Source organism: Bacillus rossius, chromosome 2 (assembly GCF_032445375.1).
Source record: "Bacillus rossius redtenbacheri isolate Brsri chromosome 2, Brsri_v3, whole genome shotgun sequence".
Classification (NCBI taxonomy): domain Eukaryota; kingdom Metazoa; phylum Arthropoda; class Insecta; order Phasmatodea; family Bacillidae; genus Bacillus; species Bacillus rossius.
In genome coordinates this window covers 84,106,749-84,130,928 of record NC_086331.1, presented here as the reverse complement: position 1 = coordinate 84,130,928, position 24,180 = coordinate 84,106,749, and the positions used below count along the sequence as shown (strand labels likewise).

Genomic DNA, 24,180 nt, shown 5'->3' with positions numbered 1-24,180 from the left:
AACTACAAAGGAACAATCTTATCTAATACTAAGTTGCATGTTTTCTAAAATCAGCTGTATTAAATTATTCATACCTGACTTAAAATTCAATATTTTAACTGCCTCCAATATGTTATGACATAGTTACAGGTAGTTTCATGCTTATGCTGAAAATGAAAAATATGCTCACATGCCAAATTCTCCCTCACTTACCTTACACACAATCTCTCCCATAACTTCTCCTTTATATCATCCCAACTTCTTGCCTCTTGTAGACAACCAATCATCAACTCATTATCCAAGCACCGAGTCTTTCCAATAAACTCTCTAATCAAGTCATCATCTTTTTTCAAAACAATTATATCACACAAATTTTCTCTACTCCGTATAAAGTTTCAAATCTCATTAACTTTCGGATTTTGCAAAATGCCTATCTGTTATACATGTTGCAGAAGTAATTTATTCTGGATCGCCTTGACCAAACTCCTTTCCAGGTGCTCACTCATGTTCCAAGCCAGTCTATTTTCCTCCAAAAAATGCCCAACCAATTGTAGCTGCGAACATCCTAAATAACCTCCTCATTAAAAACCATCTGCACTGGCTTGCACTTGGCTACATATCCTCTTACTCAGATTATAAACCCAGCTAACAGCCATTTACAAAGAAATCAAAATAAAAAACAAAAAAATATTTTATGAAAATAATATTTTACAAGCAATCTCATAGCCATCTCTAAAAATGTCTCAAAGCAGTCTCCTAGCTGAGTGGCACAGATTTGTGGCCTCCACCTGTTTGTCAAACCAGAATTTGACCCGCAGGCGAGCACAACTTCGTCGCTCTCCGTCATGAATCGCAAAACTCAAGCAAGTTGTGCACTTATGCACCCCATTAAAAATGACCAAAACATTCTTGACTCTCCTGAGCAACTGTCTTTAATGTTTCTACAATTTTTCAAATACAAAAACAGGCGAACTGCATGGAAATAAGTGAAAAGGAAAATATTACTAAATAATATTTACTACCTTCAGTTGAAAAATGTGCAGGTTTATTAACCACCTAACTCGCAACAAACTTATATGAATTACTCCATGACAATTGGCTGTTATCAAAAATCCTATAATGTTATTAACATAATGATCAGCATTCATTAATAAAATCATGTAAAAAATGCACATTAAAAAATATAGCAAATTTAAAACAAAGATAAATATTACAATATTAACTTTTACATTTTCTGGCTTCAAAAAAAGTCAGACAGCTCTAGCCTAACAAACTAAAAAATATTAAATACATAATAATTAAAAAATGACCATCACATTTACAATTTAATCTACTAAAAAAATTATGTATAGTAAGATTCTCAAAGATATTTAAATGTCCTCAAAAATTACCTACCTATCCATGAACTAAAGTACTAAAGTATTTTGGTAATCAGAAAATTTCGCCGATGTGGGTGCCCAACTTATTTATAAAACAAAAATCATCCACTCATTCTTCGGTGAGAGAACCAGTTTTTTTAAGCATGCTAAAGTTGTAGTCACTTGTCACTAAAAACTTTTCTCCAGTCTAATAGGAAAGTTACTGCCAAGTTAAATTCCAAAATTTTTGCCGCAATTTTAATTACACTAAGCACAGTAATATTCCATATATTTTCTTAACAGCTTGTATGTAGAAATTGTTCCCTTTTCAAAGTCCAACCTGAGTCTCTGATGTCTTAAAGGTTCCAGGAATAGGCTTGGCACAAGCAATATAAAATTGTAAATAGATAACTTACAGTTTCTCTTCACTTATCGTAGGCAGCACACACCCAGTGTGCATTTTCTTCACTGCCGTCCTCGCAGAAATCCAGAGTCACACACCGTCATGGCCGTGATCACAACAGTCTTCGACAGTTATTTTCTTCTCCGTAAATTCGGGCTGCGAGGTACCCAAAATGTGGATCGCAACTTACTCATACCAGAGTTCGATTACTAAGTGCGCCAAACCATCCCTCTCTTCATTTTATCGGCACATTATCACACTGTTCAATTTCATAGTCCAATTAACACAGCACTATGGACAAGTTTTGAAACTTCACACTCAATAATTTCATTTCTGCTCACTCACTATTTTTTTTATGTCACTGTTCAAAATTTTCCATGGTTTTTGAAATAAAATTTTAGGACTTTACTGATGGGACTCTGGGTTGGCTGCTTTGTTCACTCACTGCGTGGGTGGCGTGACCAGGTAATTGGTGCATGGGGCTGGTACGGTGCACTGCTGGCATGCATGTTGGACAAATTCTTTTGTATTTTGTTGGTTTAGCCGTGCACCTTGCAGTCTCTGGTTGCGGTTACTGAGGCGCGCTGGCGCAAAATGGTGTTTGGTGTGGCCGCATCTCTGGGTGGAGGGGGTAGTTTGCTCAGCTGTCCTGGTTAGTTGTTTGTGAAATTGGGATTCAACAACCATGGATTGTTCTGGTAGGCGAGACTGTGCGTGGATGGTTTTTTAATGATTGTGAGAATCAGGGCTCACTCCGCCGGAGGCTATGTCCCTCGATGGAAACAATTTCGGGAGTAGAGATGTAGTGATCGGCGGAGGCTATGCTCCTTGGAGGAAACGAGTTCGTGATATGATCGTTTTAAGCTCACTCTGGTGGAGGCTATACCCCTCGGTGGAAACAAGTTCAGGAGTAGAGATGTAACTATCGTGTTAGGCTCACTCTGGGGGAGGCTATGCCTTTCCCCATGGTAACAAGTAGGCTAGGAGATTAACTCACTTAGTGGGCTCTATGCCCCTTTACAACTAGAGTCCTCAAGGTAGAAGTTTGAATGGTACCGAGGGCAAGAAATGGACCAAGTTACACACTGAAATCGAGAACAAGGAACTTGACAAAAACAGCGTATGAGACAGTCTTATCAAAGGGGTTCTTTTAATTCAAGTGTAAGATTAGTCTAAGAGCCGGTCGTACGAGTATGGATAATGTTTGGTGACACTCTTTCTCTCTCTATATATATATTAATGTTTTTAGTTTTGGACTGTGACTAATGTTCTATTTTGCCAAAGTAATCTGTAATAATTAACACTCAGTTTATTTTTAAAACTATGGGGGACTAATTTTAAGATTAGATGTTTATTTTTATTTAAATATAATTTATTATGTAACATTAATTTATTTTTAGTTAATGTTATGCCTTAATTTTTAAGTTATCAAACATTCTTTAGAAGTATCCTGTAGAGGATGTTTGATCTCAATGATGTTACTTCACAAAATGTTTAGCTCTACTACAAGAATTTTTATACACTGAGTTTACATCTTCCACTGTTATTTTATGGAGTTAATGACTTGCACACCTTTCCTGTATTAAAATTATTTCTTTACTTTATTTATTTATTTTAATTTGAAATCCCATGTTACAATATTATCATCATTAAAGAACCAGAAATAAAATACTATTACCTACCTATTAGAGTTGCCCTTAACAGATATTATGAAATACAATAAAATAACTATACAAATAAGATAAATAGAGAGCTGTTATTAAGCTCTTCTTTTCCTGGTTGTTCTTCTCCCCTTGGCTGTTCTTCTCTTGGCTTTCTTCTCTTCTTTGCTGTCATTCTCCTCTTGGCTTATCTTTCCTTCATAAATTTTTAGCATCAAGGCATTCTTCAACTCCTTTTGTGAGTATTTCCTTTCATTCTTCATTTCATTCTTCCCCTCTTATTGGGTGCAATTAAAACACAAAAAAAAATTACACCCTAGATTTGTTGGGGCGTTGGCAAGGGTCACATGACCCAACCCTTCATACAGTTTGAAAGTATTATAAATTTCACTAACTTAACTTAACCAACCTTCCACACTATTATAATGAATTTTTAATGTAGCTAACGTAACTAATAATTCTAAGGATTTTATTCTATTTTTAACACAACCACTCTTTAAAATGGTCAGTATCTGCTAAGCTACTTGGAGTATCACAAAGCCCTCTTAGACAATGATTGGAAAACATGTCAGGAAGTAAAAAAAAAAAGCATTAAAATTTTTGTTTGTAATTTTTTGTGTAAAAGTGGCTCCTTCAGAATGATCAAAACTGCACTTTTTCAATGTCTATGCCAGTGATGAAAAGAATTCGGCCCACAAGCCAGATCTGGCTCCCGGACTGGTGTACACCGGCCCTTGAAAGTGTTCCGAATGACAACTTACCTACACACATTGTTTACTTTTTCCCAGACATTTTCAGCCAAAAATAAATAAACTGCTGTGTCTATTTGCTACACTGACTCAACATTTTGTGACAATGGTAGTGCTTTCAGTTCTGCTCATTTAACTTTTACTGTAACAGTGGCATCAATATAATAGATTATATTATTTTTTTAACTATTGGAGCAATGTAATTTTTTAATGTGATATTCTATCATTGTTATTAGGGTGTAAAGTACTATTTATATAACCTAGCCACTGTTTTTTGGCTGTTCCATGGGATTAAATTTTTGCTTTGTGTATTTCCCTTTACATAAAATCAAATGATTTTGATTTTTTTTTGTTATCAAGTTGTAACTCTTTGGGCATGATTCATATAAACAGGTTCTTGGAGAATATATTTTTTTTTAACTGTATACTGTGATCTCTTTTTACTTAGCTTCAGCTTCCAATTTCAGTTGGCTGATTTTAGTCATGTATTTTTATTGAAGTTATACAATTTCAGTTGTCAGATTTTTGGCAGATTTTAGTCATGTATTTTTATTGAAGTTATCCTTCTTTTACGAGGGGGAAAAGAGAGAGATAGAGAGAGATAGCTGGTGAGTGATTGCTCAATGGTGCGGGAATACTAATGTCAGTTACTGATGGCAGTAACAGCGTATGATTTCATATACTTTCAAATACTTTTGTGTTTACATACTCAATGCTTTCTGTTTTAATTTAGTACATCGAAACATCCTAAACATTACAAAAACTTGTGTATAACAATGAATTATGATTGTAAGTTGAATACGAATGAAAAAATTTCCACAAGACCCATAATGGGTAGGTAGGTAGTGGCTCAATTAATGTATGGTTCATATGTTTCCAGTATGTGACTCTGTTGTCTATATTGCTGATTTTCAATGCCTTAGATTTAACATTGATTGGAAGTATCAAGTTATTGTTTAGCTGGTCATCATTACACAGTGTATCTATGCAAAAAAATAAAACAGTTTAGCATACAATCTTTAAAAGTGAGTGTTTTTATTGAGTGTAGCTTTCAATTAGCATTAAAAATAATAGTTTTATTAATTTGCCCATGTCTTTAGAATCTTATCATTTTGTTTCAAACTTGCTATACTATGTTGTACTATTATTCAAAAACACACTGCACAATGAAATGTAGCATAATTAAGCACAATTAAGCACATCACAGTATAATTTTTTTCTGTGCTGGGCAGTGCTCCTCAGATGTTGTAAATATTACAAGCTGCTGACTTATTTGGCATGAATCATGATTGTTCATGCCTCATATGCTAGTATGTCTTCTTTGTTAAGAGTATTTTAAAACTTTTATAAATAACTACATATACAACTAAAAATAATAACTTTATTACTTTTATGGTGCTTTTAGTATCCTAAATTATTTTGCTCCAAATAGTTCATGTTTTTCATACAATTTTAAATTAATTCATAATATAACCATAAAAGCTTATAAAAGCTAAACAAGTCCTTATTTAAAGGTTTTTATGAACTTGCAGGTCAATTTTTATGTCAGTTGTTAGTATGTAGCCTTCATGTTAAACCCTTTATTCTGTATATCATTCATAAATCAATAAAAACTAGGTTTTCCTAAAACCCTGAAAAACTTAAGTTTCTGTGGTTTTGAGAAATTTAAGTTTTTATTGTTATAATGAATTATATAAGTGTCTAACTAAAAATGAAGTTTTAAATGAAAGCTACATTCAGAAGATGATCCAAAACTGTATACCACATGATTTCATGTTTTCAGTATTTGCTAGGACTGAAAAAAATTTGCATTCAAGTTCATAAATACCATTAACTAAGGACTTGTTTAGTAGGAAAAAACCATTTATTAACAATTAAATATTGTTATATTATAAATTTATTTAAAATCATGTGCAAAAACACAGAAAAAATAGAGGCAAAATAGTTAAGGGAGTGGCCTGGGTCTCATTCCTGATTACTGCATCCTCTCAGTGAAAGCTGCTAATGATGCCAATCAGAGACTGCACCGCAGCTGCAGACCCCCTCAGGAGATATGGAGCAATGTCCAGCAGCCCAGGGAAACAATGTAATGGGCCACAGGGTCCCCTGTATAAAAGGAGCAGCTAGTTCTAGAGACTTATCATCATCCAGGGAGTTCTAGGTAGAGCCTAGGCAACATTGGCAATGTGCAAAGATTTTAGGCGGACACAGCTGTTGAAGTTGCAAGATTTCATACTATATGAGGGAAATTAACAGATGAGAATTTTTTCTGTTTAAATTGTGCCATTGTTTGTGTTATATTATTTTTTTTTGTAAATGCAGCTTATTGTAAACATGCTCTTGGCACACAATATTGAACTTTTGAACTTGAACTTTTTACATCTGCTTGCAATTGGGCTTCTACCTGGTGGCAAGGAGTCCTCCCCCTACTTCACTTTTCCACCCTTTAAGTTTTCTTCATAGGTCCTTTACACCTCTCAACTCCAACACCTTTATTTCCAGCCCATTTCACTCATGCCCTATCCTCACCAGGAATGAGTGCCTCCCTCTTTTTGTTAACATCCACTCCCTCTGTATCTTCTCCCTCCCTCAAGACTATCTTAAAAAACCTTACCAGCCTTAACAGCCTCCTTCTCCCCTGCAACATTTCCCACCCCAGCTCTTCCATCTCTGTTCCCTTGTCCACCACATACACATTACCCCACATTGCTGCCCTACGCTACACCTTCTGCATATCTTACACCTCCGTCACCAAGTACTCCATCATTTGCCTGATCAATGTGTAGTACGTCTTTTACTTTAACTTCCTTCCCGTAGCCTTCAGTGTCCTGCCAAGCAAACCCAGTGCCCTCTTCCCCTTCTTGACCATTTTTTGAACCTGCTTCCCCCATCCCAGGTCATTCTATAGAATTACCCCCAGGTTCTTATATTCTTTTGCCTCTCTCACCTGCCACATCCAACTTTACACTTCCCTTACTACCATCCTCCTCCTCCTCGTGAATCTTCGTCTTGTCTACATTTAGTGCCATGCCATTTCTTTAGCTAGTTAAAATCATCTTGTAGCCTTTCCCCTTTGTTGTATATGTAACACAATCAATCACAAAATCCTTGAGCTTAACTTTAATATGTGCATCATAGATGGACAACCAAAAGAATACAGAATATTGGTAGTTTCAGTTAAAATAAATAAAAAATACACAAACATTTTCATTTATGTTCAATATGAATTTTATTTATATATAATTTCTCAGTAGACAAAAATAAATAATTAATTTTTAAATACAATTCCACAGTCTAATAATTTAATCATATCATAAATATAAAAAAGTACATGCATATGAAAGACCTACTACAGAACAAACTAGCTAACAAGAATACTGTCTATTAAGAATAAGATGTAGGTACTTAATAAATAGTTGAAATTATGAATCTATCTGTTATATATTTAGCAATAAATAAATAAAAACATACAATTGCAATCATTCATTTTGTTAACACTTAAAGCAATGTTTTATGGATATCAAGAAAATTAATACAATTAAAAATATTTCACTATATGTTTTATAATTGGTGAACTATCGGAACAAATGGTTTCATCTATCCTAATCATATACATGAAATATGTGACTATTCTAATGCAGTGGCCAAATGTAAAATAAAAAAAATTAAAATGCCAAACTCTTAATATTTTTGAGAGTTATCTACAACATCATTCAGTAGAAGCCCGATATATCACTGTTGTTTAAGAGACCTATTTAATCATTTCGGTAGTCTTTGGTTCACATGCCATGAAGGTTTGATTAATTTCCTTGTCATTAATATTACTTACATTTAGGAAATATCTGGTGAAAAATTTGTGACTCAATATCAAATTTTAGAGAGCTACCTGAATAAATTTACTAGCAGTGGTGGATGCGGAAGGAGATGATGGGAGGAGGCGATATATATCCCCCCCCCCCTTGAAGTTACGAAACAATTTGCAAAATATCAGTGAAGAGATTATGTTCTTGTGTGAGAAGCCACATTGCATAATGATATTGCTATTACTATATGCTCATATGTCAGTGCGTTAGTGTCAATAGTAATGAAAGTTTTTTGTATATACATGTTCAAGCATTGAGTTTTATTCTAGTTTAAATTCCCCCTCCTCCCCCAAAAAAATCCCTGTATCTACCACTATTTACTTGATTAATAGTATTGAAAATAAAATGAAATAAAAAACTTTGCATATGTGACAGAGCCTTATGTAACAAAGGAGTGAATTATTGAATCACTTAAAATAAATACAAGTTTCAAGAAAGTGATCTAGTGATGTGTGTATGGTAATTAGCCTAAAGGTTGTTTTGATCCTACGAAGTGCTTGCGTTAGTTTGCTTTGGTTCTAGTCCAAGTGACACTGTAACAGGACAATGCCACCAAAGCTCAAATAAATATAGTTTAAAAAACTAAAAAACATGCTTTTAAAGAATATCAAACTAAAAAGTTAAAAATAAATATAGTTTAAAAAACTAAAGAAACATGCTTTTAAAGATTATCAAACTAAAAAGTAAAAAATAATTTTAAAATTAAATTTATGACAATAGTATATAAGCAATACTAGTATAAATGAGAAAAAAGCTTGAGGCGCTTTGTGCCATATTTTTTGAATATTAAGCGCCCCATGCTTTTTTCTCATTTATACTAGTATTGCTTATATACTATTGTCATAAATTTAATTTTAAAATTATTTTTTACTTTTTAGTTTGATAATCTTTAAAAGCATGTTTCTTTAGTTTTTTAAACTATATTTATTTTTAACTTTTTAGTTTGATATTCTTTAAAAGCATGTTTTTTTAGTTTTTTAAACTATATTTATGTATAATTATCATAGGGAAATGAGTTACCGACACTACCTATTACCATCTGAGATAACTATTTGGAGTTGCAACGTCACAAAGAAATGGTAAAGTCTCTACGAATCATTTGCAGTTAGATGTATGGATATAATATTAGAATTTACCGGGGAAAAAAAAAAACATTTTTTTTTCCGGCGTGGCCGGGAGTAGAACCCACGATCGCTGAATCCGAAAGCTGACGTCACAGAAGTCGCGCGCCTTAGACCGCTCGGCTAACGAACGTAATGAAATGGGTGGGACATTTTACAGTGATGAGTCACTCACTCTTAGTCGAAAGAGTTACAGACGGACAGACAAACATACAGGTGAAGCTAATATAAAGCATGTAAAAACACTAGGAACTGACACAGCACTGCTAAGTCAAAAGTCAGGTGTTGAAAAGATAGATTTGCTAGTGCATTTCCTTTCTGTAGCCCATACCGCCAATTCATGATGTACAGTAGAACCATTTTAAGAAGTTTCTCAAGGTAGTTAGAAATTTAGACTTATTAACCGGTGAAAATTAACAGGGAATTTTTTTATATATATATAGAGGTCAAAATCTAAATTTTTAAAATTATTACGCAGGAAAGTTTAAGTGGGATTTTATTGAAAGTGTTTACTGTATTTCATTAACCAGAAAAAAATTGTGCTACAACATTTAACTACTTTCAGCACTGACAAGCTAATTAAAGTGACTCAGTCTGTACTTGGAGGTGATGTTATATTTATCTGCAAAAAAAAACAACATAATAGAGCAGAAAATAATGATACATAAAACTATGTAATAGAATAATTGTTATAACTGTTAGAACAATGTAAATATTTTCTGCTATATTATGTTGTGCCCGCCAATAAAGCCCTCGGCTGTTGGTGGGCATGTTACAAACTTAAAATAAAAAAATTATATAAAATATATAATGTTACAAATATTTCACCCTATTCACCCCATTTTACGGTATGTTTCATTTAAGAAAAGTTCTGAAATGAGTTCTTTTCAGCAACGGCACGTCTAGCCAAAATAAAAACCACATTGTTGTGCTGTTTTTAATGAACATTTGTGATATGGGAATGTTTGATAGTGACATTACTTTCCAGTAAGGGGAGACACTTTTTTACCACGTGATAATGATATTGGATCCATAAAACACATTCTTCAAAATGTCAGTGTGTTCATGCCAAAGCAGTATGAAGAGCCAATTTCAAAAGCCAGTAAAACTAAGCATTAAATCTAAAAGAGTGTTCCAATAAAATAATCCCAAGACAAGAAAACAGACTTCCCAGCTACATGCATATGCTAAAAACTTCAAATTTGTAATTTCTTTTGCAGTAAAAAGCAAGTACTCAGAATTACTAGAATTGGAAGTCAATGCTCTCCAAGCTCAAAATATTGATTTGGTTCAGAGTTTGAATTACATCAAGAGAAGTATAAAAATTATAAGAAGTCGTTGGTTCTTAAGTCTCATTTAACACATCATGTGAATTCGACAAAGCTAGCCAAGGAAAGTTGTTGGTATTGATAGTTTTGTGTCCTTTAACGTTTACCTTATTAAGTACAAGAGTGTTCCTGAACTCTCTACGATGAGTGTGTACCTTTCTGGATAAGTACCCATCAATAAAAAGAAATTATGACCTGAAGAAGCTAAGTAACTACATTATAGAGCATTATGAAATTTTCTACACTAACATCTTCCAGTGCAATGTAGACAGGAAATATGAAGATGAGTAGGTTCATACACTGAAAAAAAGATACAAATCAGGTTTTTCCCCGACTGAATTATTATTATTATTATTATTATTATTTTTTCAGTTTAATTTGTGGGGGGAGGGGAGGGGGAATAGAACTCTTTTTCCGCTGTTTGCTTTGAATTCTTTCGAACTGTTGGTAGGAATAATAGATTTTTTTAGGATTTGGGGGAGGGGGGATATATATCTCCTCCTCCTTGTGTACCACTGTTTTGAAGGGTATGTGTCCTGTGGTTTTTGTAGGACACTCATACTATGGTAACAGTTACCATCAGTTTAATGATGTAAGTATAACAAATCATTACATATCTGAAAAATTGTTAACACTGCAGATTCAGTTTATTAAGTGTGCACACTATGTGAGGCACCCATCTACCAAGAAGTTTCTACTTACATTTGCCGATCCTGTGAAGATAAAAATTCTGTGTGATTAAAAAAATTCACTTATAATTATGCTTAATGATTTTGTTTCATCTAAAGTTTTTCTTCTCAGGATTAATTTAATAATTAGGCATATTTATAAAGAGTTAAAAGGAAATTACTTATATTTAAAAATGTTTTGTTGTTACTAAACAATTATGCTCATGTAAATGTAATAAGTTTTAATAAAGAAAGAAGTGAATGTTGAGAACAATTCTCATACGTGACCAATGGTGTAACATTGTAACACACGGCCAATGACAGGTTAATTAAAGGCAACATTCACTTAGAGAGGCTGTTTACTAATTTTGTACATTTTTTCAATCCTAAATATTTATTTATATCAAAGAACAAATGTTTTTGTTTTTCCCTGATAATTTGAAAATGTACATTTACAAGGGGAGGTCTCCACCGTCGGGATCGGCTTTTTGATGAGACCTATATAGACTTGTAGGGTTGAGTCCCTGCAGACGTTCATCCAGGTGGGCCCTCGTTCATGAGTAATCAAGGGGAGCTGTTTCCCATGACGAGTGTGTACTATTAAGATAACATTAATTTTGGAAGCAATTTCCACTGAATATATATATTTTTTTATTTTCTTTAAAATTATGTAAAATGTTTATTCACATTCATATAATGCAGTTTAAAATTAATTATAATTTTTTTTTCATTGAAAACTATGTTACCGCTCAACTGTGTTTAATCATGTTTAATCCCTTATAATCCCTTTTGTCGTTTGAATTTTCATCAGCATTATTACCTTTAAGATATTCAAGAAAGATTTCGTTAAACGTGAATGACTTCAGGTAACTGGAACGATGAGCAGAATAATAAGGCAGGTATAAATGTGTTGGGCATATTGACGCTACAAGTTATCGACGCTGAGTTTTAATGTTATTTTCCATTTCACTCTCTATCTCTTTGGTACAAAAAAAGAAAAATAGATGAGTGTTTGTTGAAGGGGAGAAACTCTTGAGTGGTAGGGATAAAACTCGTAGCTAGACTTGAGGGCTTACATGATGCGGTACATTGTTATTATAAATTGTGTTTATATTTATATGTTTTTGTTTTTTATTTTCTTAAATATTCAGACCGTATTCACATGTGATTTTCATGCGATACAATTATAATGATATTCATTACATTGCGTTATGGACGATGAATAAGTGGATGATTCCTTCAATCCTGGAACCATGCTGATTATCAGGCACCTTCTATGTAATACATACCGTTATCATACAAGCCCAAAGCAGTCACATTTGTGAAAGTCCATCCAAAAAATTCTTTAAAAACTCTTACAAGTGGTTTTTTTTTCATTTAAAAGAAAAGAATATTTAAGTAAATGGAGGGAAGATGTTAAGCAAGGAGGATCAAAATATGTCAAGCTGTACCTAATAGACTCCAAAACCTTATAATGATTCATGGAAGCTTGCGTTTGCCGCGAACAAGCAATGGACAATGGTTTCAGCATTACATTTTCATTGAAAAAAAATTTTTTTTTGCTAGTATTACGTAGGTGAAAACTTTTTAAAAGAAGCACAGAATCCAACACAGGAAAATTACAAAATTTGTTGTTAAAACTGACGTGGCATCGCTCGAAGAAACTGTTGAAGCAGCAGAACGATTCCGCAAACAAATAATGTTAATAATGGGAGGATACGATCCCAGTTTTATTATTAACACCGACCAAACTAGATGTGCGCATGAATACACGTACAATCACTCACTGGAATTCCAAAGAACAGACGGTACTTGTACAGAAAGGAAATTTGGCCAAAACCATTGATTCCTATACAGCGCAACATGCTTTGACATTTTCTGGAGAACTGCAACCACAAGTTTTCTTATATATGCAAGAAGTTTGTAATAAATTCAGGCTAAGGGTTACTAAAGAAGTTGCACATTTGGAGATGGAGTACCGGAATATCATCATCACCTGCTCCAAATCAGGGAAATTAACAAAAGAATTATATCAACAATTTTTGGAGTCTAATAAAACCATATATCAGGGAAAGTGATCTTTTATTTATTACTCGTAGACACATGGAGTGGTCAGGTCGATAATACTTTGTATAATGAAGTATTTGTCAATGAAGAAGGAAATGCTACGTGCACCATGAAAGTATGTCCACCAAAATGCACCCCATTGTGTCAGCCATTCAACATTTATTTTTTCTGAGAAGTTAAAACATTATCAAACACTTTCAAAGTTCTCCTGAATTATTAAAGAGTAAACGAAAAGATGCAATCAAAATTCTTTCTATTTTTCACTGGATTTTGAGTGCACCAGTTTTTAATTGTACGTTACGATACGCTTAGTACGGATCCAAATTATGTGGTGACAAAAAATATTTAGAAATTTCAACAGAGTATGTTTCCCTTTGATTGTATTAAAAAGAACATACCATACCATACCAGTGTAGTAAGATAGCTTTTATATTCAGTCCATAGTGCAAGAAAGCAGAAAGGTTTTAAATGTTATGACGATTATCACCCGAAAATTTGTAAACCCAGTGACCAAGAATAAATTTGTCAATATATATTGTACTACACAGATACTTAAAGTTTTCTGTCATTAATTGTGGTTTTATAATATTATTTTAAAATAATATTAATGAAAACATGTAAAGAAAAAATTGGAGTCAATTTAAAGCGGTTGAGTGGTAATATGGTTTACAATGGAAACTTTTTTATGTATAACTAATTTTAAACTGCATTATATAAATGTGAATAAAGATTTAAGCATTCGGAATAAAATTAAAAAAAAATTGAGAAAAAAAATAAGCACCTGGAATCGAACACACACCCTGCAGTGTAGTTCGGGTACTTTAGCCGCTGGGCTACCGTGCTGCTTCCAAATTCAATATTATCTTAATAGAACACACTCATCAAAAGAAACTTCCCCCCTTGATTACTCCTAAACAAGCGCCCCCACCAGGATGAATGGCTTCAGGGGGTTATACTCGGGACCCAACCCTACAAGTCTATATAGGTCTAGTCAAAAAGTAAATCCTGATGTTAATGATCACCCCTTGTTAGTGGGTTTCTGAAATAAATGTTTCAATTATCATAGAATATCTTGAAACAAGCTTGATATGGCAAGAAAGCACAGCAAGAATCACTAAAGTCTTTCTGAAAGCTTACTGCAAACCAAAATGCTATGTGGGGCTGGAATTAATCACAGTCAACATTTTCTGTCCGTAAACGGAGTAAACAGATGCTTGACTATCCCTTTCTCTCTGGAAGAAGGCAGCATCCTTCCATTACCACTGCTCTACAGAGTGAAATTTTTTTTACTGATAACTCATTGTCATTATATGTATGTATGTATGTATGTATATATATGTATATATATATGTATGTATATATATATATATATATATGTATATATATATGTATATATATATATACATATATATATGTATATATATATATACATATATATATGTATATATATATATATATATGTATATATATATATATATAGAGAGAGAGAGAGAGAGAGAGAGAGTCAAAGCAGAGGACAAGGCATTTCTCGCATTACACTATAAACCACAGTATTCCATAGCATTATTTTGGGCTTCTACAGAATTCTTATCATTAACTAAACATCCTGATAAATATCTTCCTCAGTCTCAATCTCCAAACAAATTTTTTGCCAAGAGAGGAAAATACGAGTGCATGAATGAATCGTTTAAGTAGAACCTAAGCTATTCATGTTGTTGCTGCCTAGCCTGAATTTTGCGGCGTAGGGAAAGTAAGGTGGCAGGACTAGCACCTGTGCCTGGGCGCACGTGTTTTCCCGTCAGTGGGCGGCTGGATCGCAGTTTCAAATCATTACAGCCCTCAGACGGCAACTCGACTTGCACAGCATTACTGGAGATATTTTCAATGCCCTGAAACATATAGTTCACAAGAAATGTAAAACAAAATGTGTATTCATTAAGAGTGGAAACATGAATATCATGTATAAGAAACACTTAATAATTTGTAGTGTTTATGAATTTTTAAATTTGGTTTCCTTTTTCACTTCAATAGTAGTTTCCTCAAATATCTTTAATAAATATGGAGAAAAAAAACCATTACTTCTTTTTAGCTTTCTTCCATACTGTCAGATTTATAACTTTTCTTAATGCGTATTTATAATATCTATATTATGGCTATCAACAGATTGTCACTGACCTCTTCACACACATTTTTTTTTTATGGTCATGTGTGGAGGTGAACAAAATGTTGCCTTAGTAATGCCTCCATTACTTTGTGGCAAGCATTCCCCATTCGCAACCACTCACGTGAAAATGAATAAAGCCAGAAAATGGCTGAGCTGAATTCTACTGAATGCAGATCAGTTTTTTAATATGTGAAGATTATTTATAGAAGCATAATGTTACAATTTGGTTTATGAACTGTAAAATAGACTATATACACCATCAAAGACAGGAGTGGATATGGAAGAATAACTTTGCTTTGCTGTTAAGTTACTTGGGTATTTTTCTAACCATGTTCATTATACCACTCAAAGTAAAAAAATAAAAACTGTACAGAATTATTTGTACTTTTTTCCTGACTCATTGCTACATCAAAAAAAGTAAATGATTAATTCCTAGTTCTCTAGAAATCATCTGATACAGCATTTATGTCAAAGTAATCAAAATGGTTTGAATGATATGAAAGTTGTAAAAGTTCTTCAAAGTGATTCAGTATTAAAAAATTGAGAAATATTCAACACAATAAATTAGCAAAAATCTTTTTATTTGCTTTACGTGATGTAGTTGTGTAAGGGAATATAATCCAAAACCTATGCACAGTAAAACCTTTTTATAACAAAACTGAAGGAATTAATTTTATTGTATTTTGTTATAAGGGTAGTAAAAATGTTATGTGGATATCTTAGGGTCAGCTATATGCACTTGCAATTGGTGAACACACACTGGAAACCAGTTGAATAGAATTTTTGCTTGGTAGGTACATCTTACACTGCAAATTCATGCCCTGTCACATCTCTCGTTATTTGTACTTTATTTATAAATAGAGCGTTGGAAAACATGCTGAGTTTCAGAGGTTGAGAGACATGTGACAATTATTAATAATTAATTTGTTAAACATAATTAACACTCAAAGGATCGGAGCCTGTGGTTGAGACCATGGTCTACAAATAAAGAAAAGAAACTACATTTAGGTTTATTAATCTAAGCTTTGCTGGTCAGGAGAGTTTTCTTTTTTTCATATTTTACGAGAACAGAAAATTTATTACAACAAAAATAAAAAAAGGGCTTTTTTAACATTATGTTTTTATGAAAACATGTACACAAAAATAATATGGCTTATGGTTTTTTTCAGTGTCCAAAGGAATTTCATTGCTTCGTAGGTAAAATGGAATTAGATACTGAAAGTAGATGCTTTCCTTAAACACGGACATTCAGCAGCTGTGTTGGGAGCCTCCTAGAAGACATCCTCAGGACATGCCAACCAGGGAATCCCTCAAAAGCCAGGATACTGGAGAAACAGTTAAATTTTGGGCGGTACTTGGACCTATTGCATCACAAATAATGCAGCGTAATTAGTGACAAGAAAAGGCCAAAACTTTGACTCAAAGTCGTAACTGTACCAAAATTAAAGGGGCATCGGAGTTTTGAAAAAAATATTCCACTTACTAATTATGTGAGTAGCCAACGAGTGATCAAGACATGATGAGAAAATAAACACCAGAGCATCCATGCTCAGCTGCATAGCATGACACACAGGTAGAATGCCAAAAAGAGTCAGCAATAACCAGAAAAGGAAACTACATATTGGGAGTCAATCCCGTAGTTTTTTGACTACATCCCATATCAAAACTTGTCACTAAGCACCAATATGTGAAGAGCGACTCAGACTAGAGCGGAGGTCACGTGCGATTACGACGAAGGCTCAGAAGATTCTCTCTGAGCTCTGAAGCCTTGTGTATCATTCCACATAAAGGCGAATTTTGTGCCAGCGGGCGGGCTGTACACGCATTGCCAGTATGTAGGCAAAAAAAGGAGGGGGGATAGTTACATAGAAGATAGTCCGCGGAGGGATAAAAGTGTGTCGGCCAGGAGACTTTTAAGTAGCGAAAATTTATAGGGGAGGGTCTCCGGAAAAGAAGGTGGGGGAATTCATGGTACCAAGGGCCTCCGCGCCAGAAGGACTTGTAGAAAGGGGGATGTTACAGGAGGACCGCCTGTCCAGTGGCACTCGGTGGCAGAGAAGTCGAACTAAACTTAGTAGTGCCAACCATAGTTGGCGCCAGTGCTGCTAGGTGGCGCTCAGAGATTCCGCGGTACAACCTAATGCTGGAAGATGGGGTTTAGGGGAGGGTGCTGCCTGGCAGTACAAAACGGAGTTAAAGGGCATAACTTTAGTTCCACAGGGGCCCGAGAGATACCGCAGGATGGCGCTGCGCTCTGGGCCAACGTGGGTGAAGGTAGAAGACTAATGAGAGGGGTAAGCTTGGGGGGGGGGGGGGGGGGGGAGGGAGTAGGTTTACCGAGAAGCACAGCGAAAAACAGAGGTGTAGAGGTGTGGGGAAAATGCTGCCACCGACAGACTTGCAATGCCTGACGTGCTCTGGCAGGCCGACAGAGGATACGCGCGCCTGATGAAAGATGCAGAGCCCAGCAGATACCTTAGCCGCGCCTGTGCTCTGGGTGTGCTTACGGTCACAGAGCGCTCGAGTGCAGGAGCATGCTGTTGGTGGCTAGGATGGGAGAAATTACTCTCAAAGACGTGCCAGAAAACGGGGAAACAGGAATTGCGCTGCTAACACAGCTTGAGAAGAAGAAAGCTCGGCAGGCCCCTTTGGTCAGACCCACAGGCTAAAGTTGAAATGATAAAGTCCCCTTAGGATACAGCAGTTAGAAAAAATTTAAGTTTGAGCCTCTGTATAATGAACAAAGTACAAATAAATATAATTTTTCATGGTCTCGAGAAAAATGTCTAATTTGCGGCACAGCCCTCCATTCACATAGGTGAAATATAATCCTGTAAGACAATTCTAAAGAGTCGCAAGAAAGATTTTAAGACTTAAAAACTTTGGAGGGTAAAAGTTTTTGAATAGTAGGTATAGAAAAATATTCTTCTACCTTCACCTTTTTTGGAAGAATTTCCATGCCACCAAAGACAGGGTGGTCAACGAAATTCAGCTCTAAATTTTTGTAACAAATCATTATTTTTTGTCTGGCACTGTTCCTTAATTTTGTAGTTACTACACAGTCAATGTCTCTTAAGTAATGTTGGACCATTTGTACATGAATATGATATCAATAAAAACCTTTCCAAGTGTATCAATAGCAAATTTTTACATCTGTTTTCTGTGGACTTAATACTCTCAAAGCTCTTTAATCCGGCTTGTTTGACACCATGGTAGTGCTGGATTATCGAACGTAACGTAATTTTTAACGGAAATACCAAGATAATCCACAAAGTTAATGTAGAGGCTATACATGGCGCCTAATAAAACATTTGATGAACATTTAGTGGTTTCTTACGGAAATGTTGGACAGTTAGTTAGTGAAATATTAGTTTGGAAAGGACACATACAACATCTCGCATCGCCAAAGGAAGCACAAACAACTAGTTGTGCTGAACTTTTAACAAGCAGTAAGTGTGAAGTCAATTTTAATTGCCTTTTGCAAGAAAATACATGATTTTATTTTTATAATTGTAGTATTTTTTACTAGCCACATGTCTTTCAAACAAAAAGGTACCATAGAATATTCAAGGTATAATTGTCACTAAAAAACTAAGAAAATCCCCTGAGTGAATTAAATTCAAGCTAAATTTGTGTGCGAAATGCATTTTCAGAGGCTTATAATGGGAATCTTAATTGAATTTTACTAAAGAAATAAAATTATTTTAGTAGGATGACTTCTTTAAAATAGAACATTACATACATAGTAAATACAATATTTAAATATGATCAAAATAAGAAGCATAAACAAGGAGACACCTAGCTTTAGCAAGAGGTCAGCATGAAGTACATTTTCAGTAGATCATTGGCTAGAAAATAAAGAAGTTTTACAATAAGAACATAAAATTATTTTTGTAGCACTATTACTTCTAAACAAAATTGACTAAATATGGGAATATTTTATGTCTTGTTATCAAGAAAACATTTCATTTTTGTTACTGAGTAACTTTCTTTCAGCTTTCTATAGGAACAGCCACTTCACACTTTCTTCAGTATTCAGAAATCCTGATTTCTGTAAATAATGAGCAATACAGACACTTGTAATATTGTTCCAAGACATGCACACGTGCTACATTGATTTGTTGGATGTTCACCATAATTGAAGCAGCACTATTGCTCTTCAGTTGTAAAAGGTACTTCATAGTTGTTGGTACAATTTCTTCACTTGTGCAGTTAAACATTGGTATATTGGTTCCAGCTTACTCGTGTACAATTTGGAGGAAAAAAATTTGACTTTAATGATTTGGAGTGAACTGGTCCTTCACATAGAAGTTAAGTTATGTTTCAACATACCTGCTTTCGCTCTAGATGACTGTATTAAACTTCGTGATTCTTCTCCCCCTCTCGACGGCTACTAGTTATGATGTTCAAATAGTTATCACTAATTTATGGGCATGTTGATTCTTCCTCTTTCTTGTTCTTGGATTTCAGTTTATTGAGCATGAGTTTCAAAGGGAGCTATTATGGTTGAGAAGCAGTGGCGGATTTACCAGCAGGCTGAGTAGGCTTGAGCCTAAGGCGGCAGATTTTTGGGGCGGCAAATTTGGGGACCGAATTTTTTTTTTTTTTTTGCTACCTTATAGAAATCAAAAAGATTTCTGCATGACGGTTTTCTGTTTTCTGATGTTTTACAGATAGAAATCTGCAACAAATTTTGCTGATGACTTTCCCCTCTCCCTGGTCATTGTATGTTCTGTGAATCCGTGTAGCAAACTTCCATATCCTAGAGTAAAACAGATAGTTTGCCACCCCCCAACCAGTAATCGGCCTCTGCACCCTCTGCCCACACTTTGAATGAATGAAAAGAGTGAAATTATAGAAAATGTATTCCTCTCTTCCCACTATCAACCCATACATGCCGGTCCTACTACTGGTTGGTGTCTGCGAACTGGATGGTTTGTTTATAATGAACAAGATTACTTACGACGATATCATTGTTGATTTTGCCAACAAAAAATCACGCAAAAAGGTATTGTAACGAACTTTTATAACTTGACTGAGTTGATTATTTTTAACTGTTTGTAAGCGCAATAAAGATTATTTATTAACGTTTACCAAATGTACATTATTGTGTAAGTAGAATGCATTACCCCGCCTTATTAATCGTACATGATTGAGCTTTGATTAGCTCAAAAATATACCCCAAAATTATTTTACGTGCAATTTCAACTAAATTGTTGGATTGTAAAAATAATCTAGGACATGAAAATTGTAGAGGCAAGGGTGGTAAAATCTTTACATCCTATAACTTAAAAATTTGTAAATATGCCACTGTTGAGGAGTTGTATGTTTCTGTTTGTGGGTGTTTGTATTGTGTTAGGCACAATCTAAATTACGTTTGGCCTCCATTTATTTCTATGTTTTTTCACATTTCCATTTTATAACCTAAATTTTATCATACCATGATTATACCAGACGTCATGCACCTATTTTTAAAAAGATATGTAGTATTTATTCACGTGATTCATTGAGTTAATGTCAAGCTTATGGCCTATGAGTTTCCATCGAAGTCTTTTCATAATTTACTACCTAACTGTCCTTTTTACTATCTTTAAACATTTTTTGTCTCTTGAAGAAATACTAGTTATTTCTTTTCTTAAACAATGTTTGTGTAACGACTTAAATTTGTGTGTGAAATAAGTACCTGGTTGTAGTTGAAGTATAACTTGTCGTGAAAAAATTCTTCATGAACTCAAGGATGCATTTCACTAGAAGGTCAGAATATATGACTGTAAAGTTTTTAAGAGATAACATATAAAGTGAATTTTCATGTACCTACCTGGATATCTGAACAATTCTGGTGATATAATTTTTGTGATCATGTGTTTCCTACTGCCTTAGGCATCGATTTAAATATGTGCTGAGTAACAGTCGAGAAAGAGCAGTATTTCGCTGTTCCTTGCTTCCATGAAAGCATCAAAAGCATGCAGCCATTAATGTAACAAAGATGTTGACATCAATGAATTCATATTGTTTTTGTAGGTACATGTCAGCTGTACTTAAGTGTGTTTTTAAAACAACAAGGATTGGTGTGCTCCCTTATTACATCTGGTTGCAACTTCTCTGATCCTTCAGCAATTGCAGCACTAAAGAGAACTTTGTGTACTATGCCCACCACCATGGCAGCTTTCTCAATGTTCTGCCAGGTAACAAACTGTACAAGAAGCCAGCTTCGTCTGCACTAAAAATATGGTTTGGACAATAGCCAAAAATTTTTTTTGTAGGTAATCTTGATTGTCATGATTTTACCACTGGAAGGTCAACAGCTGATTCTTCTCCGAACATGTTAAGTGTACTAAGGTTCCATTATGCCTTAAATTTTTTGCAGCCAACCATTGGATGCTTGAAGTTATCCATTCTTAGTTTCAAACATTCAATACGTGCCTTTAGTTGGAAAATAGGTAACAGATACTAGAATGTTCTGCTCTGGATTTCATTAACCAATTTTTTTTTGTTTAAATCATTGCTCCTGAACGTATGGTATGGTTTCTGTTTGGCCCCCAAGAGAGGATTCTTTTATATCTACTCTCCCTTAGGTAAAGTTGTTATACGTGGTGATGCAAGAATATAAAATTTTTTGGTTGTACCATATTTTTTTCTGACCCTGATTTATGGTATGTATAATTTCAAGCTTCTTTGATATTCATGATTCTTAGCCATCGATAAACAGACGGAGACAATTTATCATTATTTATAAGATGACATTAATTCTGTACATTATTGTGAACATACTAACATTTATAGATGTACCTACATAATAAACTATTACAGCAGATTTTCTAAATTTTCCCCCCCTTAGAATTTAACATTACATGGTTATGCACAGATACTTGAGGTGATGGGACCTCCAAGACTATAGTATGCTTCAAATCACTTGGCTACCAACTCAGTGATTATGAATTATTAGTATCATGCAGGGGGGGGGGGGGGGGGAGAATTGAACCAGCAACCCTCGCCAAATGAGTGTGATACTTTAGCTGACAGTCCCCGAGGACCCAAACAGATATTACAGGCATGTGTAACTTTGGAAGTACTTTTTCAGACTGCACATGTAATTATGAAAGCATGATGCCACATTACCATTGGCGGCATTTAATAAAACCAAGTCAACGTAGGTTGTTGAAATGTTGCGACGTACCAGAAGCATGTTTAGCATCTGTTAAGATTGTTGCACTAATCAAAGGCAGTCACTACATTTTTAATGTTTTGTTTGAAGGATATCAAAAGGGGAGAATAGAAACAGTGATGTTAATAGAAAGAAACAGTCTGTTCAAAGAATCTTTGTATACAAAAGTTTTTTAGTTAAAATTTTTAAATTGATGTATGAACACCTTAGTTTTCTGTATACAGCATTTGGTAGGAGTAATTTCTTGAAAATATAACGAAACTCTATGAACGTAAATGCAACACAAAGATGGCAAACCCACGTGTAGACACACAATCCCATATATAGTAACTTTCATAAACATTAGGGGACATACCAAACATATTGGTGTGGCAAATGAAACTTCATGGTAGTGAAATTATTCTGTAATATATTTGGTATACTAAAATAGTCATTGTAAAACATAAACCTAAGTTTTAAAAAAATTAAGAAAACTGGCAACTGTTGATGATATACAGTCTCCTTCCCTAAGCTCTACTGTCTTGATAGTGCAGTGGTAGAACGCGTTTGATAAGTTTAAGGGGTACCTAATTTTTATGTTGCTTGTCCTGACAAAAACTTTATTTTTTTTCTTTTATTTGTTTAAATAACAGATTACTGGATTATAGAAATTGTGCTTTAAGGAAATATATATGAATACTTTTTTTTATCTTATTGCTATATTATTTTTGAATATTATAATAATTGTTCATTTCATTGATTATTTCATACTAGGTAGGCCTATATCCTTTATTTCCACTTAAAATGAATTTTTTCTATGTTTACCAGGAAATTATATCCATGAATTCACACAGGTATTACAAAAAAAAAACTTTATAGTAGTAAAACTAACCTTTAATACTTTATGTATGTTATAATTTATAGTAATCCAACATGTGCTGAAATTTTATTTTATTAACTGTTTACTGAATTTTAATAAAATTCCTTGTCTATCATCAGTTCCAAAGCTGAGGTTTAGTGTTTTTTCAAGATTTCTCGCTTTTATCGCAGGTGTTTCACTATATAATTTAAACTTTTGTTCTGCAAATCTAATGATTGAATAGTAAACATATCTGCTCCAACAGCGGATTCTAGCAGTGGATGTGGAACTATGTGTGATTCTCATACATAAATTGATTTTAAAACACAACTTGTGTGTATGTATTTATCACGATTGGTATTATTTTAAAGATTTCTATGTTAAACTTTGTGTCAGATTTTCTTATTATAAGTTTATCTGCAACATGAGAACATATGAATTTGCTCGTTACGAGGTTTAGGCCAGTCAATAAGCAAAGTAAGCACTTTTTACCAGCAGACCTGAAAACTTGATATAAGGGTAATTCGAGGACGCTGAATCGAATGGTGCTAATTTTTTTGAAATCGAACGTGAAGTTTCTGGAGAAAAGGATTAAAAATTGGTTTGACTCAGTTTTTTCTCAGAATCTAGGCGTTTAAACCAAAAATGTTTCAAACAAAAGTTGTGGAGAATCAAAAAATACATTCAAAGGTTCCCAGGCTCATCTTCGTATTTGTAAACATGAGTGAGAAATAATGGAGAGAAAGTAGTAAAGCGTAATTGTAAAAGTGGGGCTAGTGTGCGGGCGAGCTTACGTGTGAACTAAACACAAACGAA

General features: G+C 34.2%; 1 protein-coding gene and 1 long non-coding RNA gene across 4 annotated transcripts in view; one reads left to right on the top strand and one right to left on the bottom strand.

Annotated features, from left to right (window-relative positions):
* The window catches only part of LOC134529420 (uncharacterized), a 41,112-nt gene that overhangs the window by 1,644 nt on the left and 15,288 nt on the right, over positions 1-24,180 (top strand). The gene's annotated exons all lie outside the window — the stretch shown is intronic.
* Positions 14,643-24,180, bottom strand: part of LOC134529419 (uncharacterized) — a 35,831-nt gene continuing 26,293 nt past the window's right edge. For both annotated transcript variants that reach the window (XM_063363474.1, XM_063363475.1), the window contains exon 3: positions 14,643-15,086. In XM_063363474.1, the coding sequence (XP_063219544.1) occupies positions 14,901-15,086 (186 nt within the window). In that variant the 3' untranslated portion in view covers positions 14,643-14,900. The remainder of the gene's footprint in view (positions 15,087-24,180) is intronic.